The sequence below is a fragment of the Nicotiana sylvestris genome, chromosome 2 (assembly GCF_000393655.2).
Source record: "Nicotiana sylvestris chromosome 2, ASM39365v2, whole genome shotgun sequence".
In the NCBI taxonomy this organism is placed as follows: Eukaryota; Viridiplantae; Streptophyta; class Magnoliopsida; order Solanales; family Solanaceae; genus Nicotiana; species Nicotiana sylvestris.
This window is the reverse complement of record NC_091058.1, coordinates 75,531,945-75,543,064: the sequence shown is the minus strand read 5'-3', so window position 1 is coordinate 75,543,064 and position 11,120 is coordinate 75,531,945. Positions and strand designations below refer to the sequence as shown.

At 38.9% G+C, this 11,120-nt stretch overlaps 1 protein-coding gene across 1 annotated transcript; it reads right to left on the bottom strand.

Annotated features, from left to right (window-relative positions):
* Positions 1-984: 984 nt before the first annotated feature.
* Positions 985-10,733, bottom strand: LOC138885087 (uncharacterized). Its single transcript, XM_070165984.1, has 6 exons — positions 10,271-10,733; positions 9,955-10,092; positions 9,413-9,544; positions 9,177-9,277; positions 8,025-8,086; positions 985-1,183 (listed from the first exon to the last, which is right to left on the bottom strand). Exons 1-6 carry the CDS (start codon positions 10,731-10,733, stop codon positions 985-987), a joined length of 1,095 nt encoding a protein of 364 aa, XP_070022085.1.
* Positions 10,734-11,120: the final 387 nt, after the last annotated feature.

The window sequence follows — 11,120 nt, the reverse complement described above, 5'->3', positions numbered from 1 at the left end:
AATATCCGAATAAGACTTTTGGCGACTCTGAGAAGTTTTCAACCTCCCCTTAATAATCTTGAATTTCTCCATAGCCTGATGCACAATGTCCGGCCCTATCAATTCAGCTTCTCCAACCTCGAACCACCCAATGGGAGACCTACATCTCCTACCATACAATGCCTCAAATGGTGCCATCTGGATACTAGCATGGAAACTGTTGTTATAAGCAAACTCTATGAGTAGCAAATGATCATCCCAGCTACCTTTGAAATCAAGAACACAAGCATGCAACATGTCCTCAAGCATTTGAATAGTCTGCTCTGCTTGCTCGTCGGTCTGAGAATGAAAAGATGTACTAAGATTTACCTGCATATCCAAACCTTGCTGAAATTTATTCCAAAAGTTGGCCGTGAATTGAGCCCCTCAATCTAAAATGATTGAGACTGGAGTGCCATGCAACCTGACTATTTCTTTGATATACAACTAAGCATATTGTTCCATTGTGTCGGTAGATTTGACTTGCAAGAAATGCGCTGATTTTGTGAGTCGATCCATGATCACCCAAATTGATTCTAACTTGCGCGGAGCGTGTGGTAACCCTACCACAAAATCCATGTTGATCATTTCCCATTTCCACATTGGAAGTTTTATGCTTTGAGCCAATCCACCGAGCCTTTGGTGTTCGGCCTTCACTTGTTGACAGTTCAGACATTTTGCCACAAAGTCCGCCACATCCCTTTTTATGTTGTTCCACCAATAAACTTCCTTGAGATCATGATAAATTTTTGTAGAACCTGGGTGTATGGAATACCTGGAAGTGTGAGCTTCTGCCATGATCCTTTCCTGAAGACCGTCAACATTTGGAACACATAGGTGACCTTGGTACTGTAGTTGTGGTCTTGTTTTTATGAATCCCCTCTTTCAGTTGTGCCAACAATGGATCGTTGAATTGTTTCTCTTTCACTTCCTCCACAAGCAATGATTCAACCCTATCCTGCACGATTACCCGTCTTCATTGGAGTCCAAAAGGCGAACTACAAAACTAGCCAACTGGTGAACCTCCATAGCCAAAGCCCTTTGATACGCCTTCAAGTGAGCCAAACTTCCCATAGATTTCCGTCTAAGAGCATCCGCCACAACATTGGCCTTTCCCGGATGATGGAGAATGTCTATATCATAGTCCTTGAGTAACTCTAGCCATCTTCTTTGTCACAAATTCAACTCCTTTTGTTTAAAAATATATCGAAGGCTCTTGTGGTCTGAGATTTCAGGTTTTGAGGGAAAAAAAAGTTCAAGGGGCCTTACATTTAAGTTTCTTAAAAATACTAATTGTTTAACTATTTAACCCTGCTTTTTTCGACTGATTATCATGACTATGTTCTTTACCCTAGGGTTTTTTGTGAAAATGCTTAGACATTTAAATGTTTTCAACTATGGTTTTATTCTTTACTATTTCGACCGATTCTTTTGAGTTTCATCTCTATGCCTTTGACATATTCTAAGGTTCTGATTCTCTGACTATGTATCCTATTATCTTTTGCCTGTTACCCTCTAACTTTATCAATTAAGTTGTTAATTGATTTACTTACCTGAATTAGGGTTTGAATTTAGTACCCATATTTCCTTATTTCGGTTTTACTTGTCCTTACCCTATTTATGTATCCGTATTATGGGCTTGATTGTGTATCCTGATTCCTAATTGATTCCGAAAATTATTTCTTACCTTATTGACCTTGCTCTTAATTACGGATTGTTGTTGGATGAGATATTTTCTTAAATTAAGTGGTACTTATTTGATTTTGTCCTCTTAATTGATCCATGACTGATTGCTAATTGATTTTCATACCTTATGTATATGTGATTGATTCATTACCTTGTGTGACCTACCCTATTGCATGCTATAAAATCCTTCTTGTTTTTATTTTCAACACACACTTACACGAACACTCAGAAAGAAACACACACACACACAAGCTTTTGCTCTCATTCAAACCTTTCCGTTACTTGTGTTTGCTACATTGTCTAGCCGGGTGAAAGCCAAGGCTAGACTATTAGATCCTGCATACTTTCAACTTCCTGCTTGCTATTCTTAACTAGTATATCTCCACTTCTGCCATCATTGAATATGCTGCAATTAGATCTTTGTGCTTCATGCCTATTGATCTCAATCAGTACATCTACTTCTATGTAACTAGACCTATGTGCTTCATGTTTATTACCCTTAATCAACATGCCTACCTATGTGCTTCTTGTTTTCAGCATCTCTGTTAGACCTATGTCTATTTGTTTCTCAACTAGCATGATTTCTGTCATGTTTTAAGTGTTCACCCCTAACAAATTCCTGAATAATTCATGATTTCTATACTCTCAACTTTTGTTTGTCTGATCAGTAATTTGATCCCTAGCATGTTGTTCTCTGATTCATGTATGCCTATAGGTTCACCTAGTAATAACTAATGGATTAAAGCCATGTGAAACATTGTTCAAACTAACTGTTACTCTATCATGTCTGTGGTGATTGCTGGAGTTCAAGGTTGCTCATTCTGCTAAATGTGTGCTGCCTGTGGTTCTTGTAATCTGGTAATCTGCTTCTATGAACTTCTGAAATCCAAGCTATTTTTCTAATACAAAGATGTCTCCTATTTTCATATATTATTTTTAACTCCTACTCTTAGCTAACTAGGGTCTTGCTACCCCCAATGTGAGAACTGCTTAGGGTCCATGAGACTCCTTTGAACTCTAACACATTAGGGCTGGTTTCCAATCCTTTAAAATTGCTTTTGAACATTTGTTCTCTAGTGTGAGCACTGCCCTGAGGTTCTCAAAGCTCTTGGGAACTCTAACACACTAGAGATTTGGGTTCTTGGTGCTTTGCCAATGGTTAATGTGTATCTCTGAGCTTTGGTGCATATGGTTTGAAGGCTTGAGTTATCTGGATGTATTGGGCCTGGTGTAGACCTCCAATTGTTATACACTTTGTAATTTATTCATTTTCTTATGGTCTGTAATAATGATGGGGCAATAGTGAATTGGGGAAAATTGGGCCTAGTTTAATGTCTTCATGAGCACAAGGTAGAAATCCTGCCTTAGGTGTTGTTCTTTCAAATGTTTTCACTACTACATGTTAGATATCCTGCCTATAGGGTATTCGTTTGTTCAATTATATTCTGTCATTGCATGCATTAGATAACATGCCTATAGGATTAGATTTGTTCAACATGTTCTGGTCCACTTTTAGATGTAATGCCTATAGGACCAAATAATTCTAAATATACTTTCAAGATTCATGTTACTGTGTTTAGATACCATGGCTATATGGTTATCAAATTAATTTTCTACATTTAAATACATGCATGCAACGTTTCAAAATTAGTTCTGCATTTTCAAAACTACGCCTATAAAGTTTTTAAGTCACTTCTACGTTTAGATATCTTATTTATAGGAAATTTCAAACAAAAATAGATACCATGTCTTTAGGAAACTTCAGAATTATTTCTGCATTTAGATACCATGTCTATAGGAATTTTCAGAATCATTTCTGCGTTTTAGATACCATGCATATAAGATCTTAAGATCAGTTCTTCTACACTTAGATATCATATTCATAGGGTCTAAAAGATAAAATCCTAACTGCTTTAACCACTTTATGGTCCGATTAATATTTAGATGCCATATGACCCCTTTTGGCCGGGACACACCGTTGTGGACCTAGAGGGGTGCCTAACACATTCCCTCCAAGGTTATTTTGAGCCCTTACCTAATCTCTGGTAATGCTGATCGGTTTATGAGTTATTTCCTCTAGGTGCCCTAACGCACCTTAAATCCATTAGGTGGCGACTCTTCAAATTCCATACCCAATTCCCAAAAGAAAATGAGTTGTCCCAAAGAATGTCGAAACTCGGACTCTGCGAGGAAAAAGGGGGGCACAACAGCATGGCGACTCTACTGGGGATATATTTTAGGCGCTTACCATAACGAACTTGTTTTTGTGAATTAGTCTTAAGCATGCTTTATTTTGTTAATACATGTGCATCCTTTCCCCTTCCCCCTTATTTGGATTTAATTTCCTATTTCTCAAGTATTCATGATTTCCCTTTATTTCCTGAAATTGACTTGCCGCCATGTTTTCTTTCTTAACGTCTTTCAATTATTAAATACCACATTTATCATTTTTAATGTGCAAATACGTGAAAACATGCTATTTATTGTTGCATAAATCATGCTCAACATCATATTCCACTTGTGCGTAACCAATCCTATAGCAATTCTTTACGAGTGTTTGCGCTCTTCCTATATATCACTCTTTAAATTCAAAAAGGCGTATTTCCAGTAACACTAGTCAATCAGCGATGCCGTCGACGGTTCCGTGCCTTTACCTCTCAAGTTGTCCACTTGAGGGTACCAGTCTAGACATCTATAGAAATCTTACTCTGATTAATTGTACATGCATCATGTCCAAACCTAGTTGGGTTAATAAGTTGTTCGCATAATAACCCTTTAAGACAAGCTTCGTCCAAAATTCTATCAGATTTTCCATAATCCCAACAGACGCAACCACGATTGTGTGCATTAATTTTGGAGAAATAAGTGTCAATATGCTAATCATTGTTGTATAAATAGTCGGATCTGGAGGGGGAAAGGGCTTAACCATATTTGTTTTGCAGAAAATGAGGCACGAGGTCCCCAGGTTCGGCATGGTCCGTAACATACCACCATTGTTGCTAGATTGGTGGGAGGATCTTCCGTCCAGTGAAACGAATCATGTGAAAAGGGTCTTGGGAAATTTACCTTCTTTATTGAGCCTTCAGCCAAGCAACATGTTAATCGAAGCTGCCACAATGTTCTGGGACAAAGAAAGAGTCGTGTTCCGCTTTGGAGACATAGAAATGACCCCCCTTTTGGAAGAAATAGGAGAATTCGCTGGGTTGCCTTAGGATAGTCCTGGTTTACTAGCACCGGAAAATCGCACTACTAGGGGGTTTCTTAAGATGAAGGGATTAAAGAAGAATGATGACTTGGAGTGCCTGAAAAATTCCTACATAACCTTCGACTTCCTTTATGAACGATACGGTCACAACAAATCTTACCGTAACTTCGATGATGAATTCTCCATCACCTCCTTGGGTTGGATTCACCGCAGTGTTTTTGTGTCTCGGCCCAAACCGATGGGCCGTGACGGGTGCCTGAGTCCTACCTGTGAAACACACCCTAAGCATGTGTCTAAGATATGAACCTGAATAACATCTGCGGAATTACGAAAATAAGATACATGAAGGAAACCTGCCAACAAGGCATATGTACGTATACATGCAGAATATAGTGGGCGAGCTGGCAAGGCTGTTATAGACAACTATACATCCAAAACTGAAAGTCGACAAGGCCACTTACAACTCAACTAGACATACTGTCTACGGACCTCTAATAGAAACATAACTGTACAAAGACGGGACTGAACCATGTCATACCTATATATATACATACATACATACATACAAACGTATCGTACCAAAATCAAAAGCTGCTCTGGATCAAGTGAAGCACGACAACTCTCGCTAATCAGGGATCCTAAGAAGGGGGACCGTCTGCTTGCCTACTTGTACCTGCAAGAATGAAACACAGGCCCCGTGAAGTAGGGCGTCAGTACGAAAAATATACTGAGTATCTAAGGCATGAAAATTATTACTTAAAAGACAGATGAAACATGGAATAATGAAACACATCCTTAAATCTGAATAACTTTGTAAATTCTGAAACATTTATAATGTCATGCACGTGCGTATAAATGCCGTGTCATGCATAGGTAAGGGTGTACATAATATCATCAAGCCACTTAGGGCATCCCATCATATAGTCTCGGCCACTGTGGGCAACATCATCAACATATACCAGCTGATCAGGTGGTGGTGCGTATGTAACGCCGTAACCTTTTCCCACATCCCATATACATATATTTACATATATACACGTATATAATGCCATCTGGTCATGGGTCAATGCACATGTATAAATGGATGAAATGCATGAAAAATACATAAAAATCTCAATATTCCTTTCGGATAAATATTTTCAACTGCTTATTATTCTGAGACCCATGAATAGAAGATAATAATAATTCACATGGGGAAATCAAGAATATAGACACCCCTAGTATTTCAATGAATAGAGTAATTTATGGAAACTGTGCGTTTGCTCGTTTCTTCAGTATAATTTGGACCATGCCAAACGAAAAAAGGGATGGCCTTAACATACCTGGAGTATGAAAACTTCATATAATATTCCATTGGAAACCTTCGTGGATTGAACTTAGAACCCCAAAAAATCGGATTAAGCTTCTTCTTTTTGAAATTGTTGAACGATTTAGATTCTGCTTCTTTGAACAAATTGAACAAAAATTTCAAGCTTCTTGCTTGTTGAAGTGAGGAGCGATTTTTGGTTAATCTTCGGTTCCCCAACTTTTCAAACCAAGAAAGGAAGCCTTCTAACGTTATTTTGTTCTATTTTTGATCCATATTGAATTACAACAAGACTTATGTCTTGTTTTGGATAATCAGGTTAAGCCTAGGTTGCCACCTAATACTTAGAGTCACTAAGAGTCACTTTATGCTGCCACGTTACTTGGGGTGTAAATTATTAAGTTTTTATCTACTTATTAGTTAATTGGGTAATGTCCCATTACCCGATAATTAACCAATTACTCGCATAATTTAAAAATTGCCTCAAATTACATAAAATTTAACTTATTTTAATATACTTTATACATTATACTACCGTGGTCATATGGTACCTTGCATGGTACTAGTTCATAATTATCGGATATTGTCTCTCAACCCGTATTTTATCCCAAGTTAGCCATTTTCAACTTAACTCATTTTCTTTAATTCGTGTACCCCTTTATCCTTCATAATGTTATAAATAGCGTAAATACGTTAATGTCAAGATAATATCATCCCCAAGACTACGTCGATTAACTGAACACGAAACTTTTAACATACGAAAATGCGAGATGTAACATCCTTCCCCCCTTAGAAACATTCGTCCTCAAATGTTCAACTCCTCATGATCTATATAACTTTGGCAAGGTCACCTTTGCAACAACACTACTACCTATTCTCCCTGTAGAAGCTTAATAACCCAATGCCACATAGGGCTACAATTATGAATAACGATAATGGCCTCACATGACCAACAACAATAACTAACACAATAATTTATACACGTACCTTATGATTATGACATCTTAGTCAAACCTTTCTCTAGAAGAGGAAATAGGTAGGGATATCTAGACTTCATGTCTTCCTCGGCCTCCCAAGTCATTTCCTCCATATGGTTGTTCCTCCAAAGTACGTTCATGGAGGATACTTCCTTATTCCGTAGCTTGCGGATTTGTCGGTCTAGGATGGCAACTAAAATTTCCTCGTATTACAAGTCCTCTGTAATCTGTACATCATCCGTGGGCACCACTCGGGTAGGATCGCCAATGCACTTTTGTAACATAGATATGTGAAAAAACGGATGGACAGACTCCGATTCTAAGGGAAATTCTAACTCATAAGCTACTTGGCCCACTCTACGAATGATCCTATAAGGCCCAATATACTGTGGGCTAAGTTTGCCTTTCTTGCCAAATCTCATCATACCCTTTATAGGTGACACCTTTAAGAATACCTATTTATCAACCCTGAACTCTAAATCTCGTCACCGCATATCAGAATATGTCTTTTGACGACTTTAAGCTATCAACATTCGATCCTAGATCAATTTTACTTATTCTATGGCTTGCTAAACCAGGTCTGGCCCATGTAATTCAGATTCTCCAATATCGAACCACCCTATAGGCGACCTATACTTCCGTCCGTAAATAGCTTCATATGGAGCCATCTAAATGCTAGAACGATAACTATTATTATGCTCGAACTCAATAAGTGGCAGATGATCATCCCAACTACCTTTGAAGTCTATTACACAAGCTCGTAACATATCCTCCAGTCTAGTACGCTCATCCTGTCCGTCTGTATGGGATGAAATGATATACTAAGACTTACTTGAGTCCCCAATCCTTTTTAGAAGGACCTCTGGAAGTTAGCTGTAAATTGAGATCCTTTATCTGAGATAATAGATATAAGGACACCATGTAGTCGTACTATCTCCTTTAATATAAAGCCTTGCATAATCCTCTGAGCAATATGTAGTTCTAACAGGCAAAAAATGGGCTGATTTTGTAAGCCTATCAACAATCACCCATATCGAATCGACTTACGTTGGGTACGAGGTAAGCCTATGATAAAATCCATATTGATTAATTCCCATTTCCAAGTCGAAATCTCCAGAGCTTGCAATAACCCACCGGGTTTCTGATGCTCAATCTTAACCTGCTGACAGTTAGGACATTGAGCAACAAACTTCGCTATATCCTTTTTCATTCTGTCCTACCAATACACTTCCCTGATATCATGATACATCTTTGTCGCTCCTAGATGGACAAAATAACGAGAATAGTAAGTTTCTCCCATACACTGCCAGCATAGCCCTACAATATTAGGGACACATAATCGTCCTCGATATCTGAGGACCCCATCTTCTGTAATTTCAAACGGTGTCTTCTCCTTCTGATGGGTGGTATCCCTATAATGAACTAACATCGGATCCTCGTACTGGCATTCTTTTACTTCAGTTACTAAAGAGGATGTTGTTGCATCTTGAATAGTGATTCTGATATCACCTGAGTTCATTAACTGAACTTTAAGACTAGCTAGCTGATGAACCTCATGGGTTATTCCCCTCTTTTCTAGCTGTAAATATGATAGGCTACCCATAGATCTATGGCTGAGGGCATCAGCTACTACGTTCGCATTCCCCGGATGGTATAAAATATCAACGTCATAGTCTTTAAATAGCTCCAACCATCTCATTTGGTGTAGATTAAATTCCTTTTGCTTGAAGATATACTGGAGTCTCTTATGATACGTATAGATATCAACATGAATGCCATACAAGTAGTGCCTCCACATCTTTAGTGCATGAATCACCACGGCTAACTCTAAATCGTGGGTCGGGTAGTTCTTTTCGTGCTTTCTTAGTTGTCTAGAAGCCTAAGCCACAACCTTACCATGCTACATCAACACACAACCCAATCCAACGCCTGAAGCATCATAATAGATCACATAACCATCGGTCCCTTCTGGGAGCGTTAGAACCGATGCTAAAGCTAATATGTCCTTTAATGCCTGGAAACTTTGTTCGCAAGCATCAATCCATTGAAACTTTTCTCCCTTCTGAGTCAACTTTGTTAAATGTGCTGAAAGGGAAGAAAATCCTTCCACAAATCTCCTTTAATAACCTGCCAAACCGAGAAAGCTACGGACCTCCGTCGGTGTTGTGGGTCTAGGACAAGTCTTAACGGCCTCAATCTTTTGTGTATCCACCCGGATACCTTCACCCAAAACGATATGCCCAACGAAAGCTACAAAGTTTAACCAGAATTCACATTTAAAATTTTTTGCATACAACTTTCCTTCTTGTAGAACTCTAAGCACAGTACGCAGTTGATCTGCATGTTCAGCCTCTGAACGAGAATACACCAATATATCGTCGATAAATACAATTATGAATAGAAGTAAGAAGGGCCTGAACATATGGTTCATCAAATCCATGAATACTGCTGGGGAATTGGTCAAATCGAACGACATAACCCGAAACTCAAAGTGCCCAAATCTAGTCCAGAATACTGTCTTCAGAATATCTTCATCCTTAACCCTTACCTGATGGTACCCAGACCTCAAGTCTATCTTTGAAAAACACTTGGCACCTTGCAATTGATCAAATAAATCATCAATTATCGGGAGCGGGTACTTATTCTTGATCGTCACCTTATTTAGCTGCCTATAATCAATACACATTCGTAAAGAACCATCTTTCTTTCTCACAAAACAAACACAGGTGCTCCCCACGGTGATGTACTAGGTCTGATAAAACCTTTTTCAAGCAAGTCCCTTAGTTGTTCCTTTAACTCTTTCAACTCTGTGGGGTCCATTCTATATGGAGGAATAGATATTGGAGGAGTATCTGGTAGTAGGTCAATAGCAAACTCAATTTCTCGCTCTAGTGGAAGACCTGGAAGCTCATCGGGAAAAAACACCGGGAAACTCATGAACCACAGAGAAGGACTGATTGGTTGGTGACTCCACTTTCACATCTTGAACCCGAACTAAGTGATAAATACAGCCCTTTTTGATCATCTTCCTTACCTTGAGATAGGAAATATATCTACCTCTCGGTGATGTCGTATTACCTTTAAACTCCAAAATAGGCTTCTCTGGAAATTGAAATCGGACTATCTTTGATCTACAATCAATGTTGGCATGACAAGAAGCCAACCAATCCATACCCATTATAACATCAAATTCTACCATATCTAACTCAATTAAGTCTGCTATGGTAGATCGACCATGAACTACTATTATACAACCCCTATATACTTGCTTAGCTATCACTGAGTCCCCAATAGGTGTAGACACCTCAAAAGGTTTAACCAATTCAGGTTTTATTTCAAACTTACTAGCAACCAATGGAGTAACGTATGATAAGGCGGAACCTGGATCAATCAGTGTATATACATCATATAAGGAGACTGATAGTATACCTGTAACAACATCAGGTAATGACTTCTGGTCCTGTCGTCTCGCCAATGTATAAATGTGGTTCTGAGGACTGCTCAAGCTAGATACTCTGCCTCTGCCTCTACCACGACTCATTGGTGCTTGTGGACCTTGCCTAGGGGGCGTAATGATGATGACAAACTAGCTACAAATCCTGCTGACTGAGCTATGATTGCATCACCTCTCATCGGAAAATCTCTCATAATGTGGCCTGGATAACCACAAGTATAACACACACCTAATCCCATACGTCACTGCCCTATGTGCTACTTACCACATTGAGCACATCATGGCAAGGGCGGCCTTATCTGATTTGACTCACCCCTATACTGCGAACCTGAGGCCCTGAAATTTTGACCAAAAACCCTGGATATGAGGAATGATCAAATCTCTTACTACAAAACTGAAAGGGTGTGATAACCAATGACTGGGCTAGATACCTCGGGTACTGCAACCTCTGACCACCTCGAAACTCACCAGATG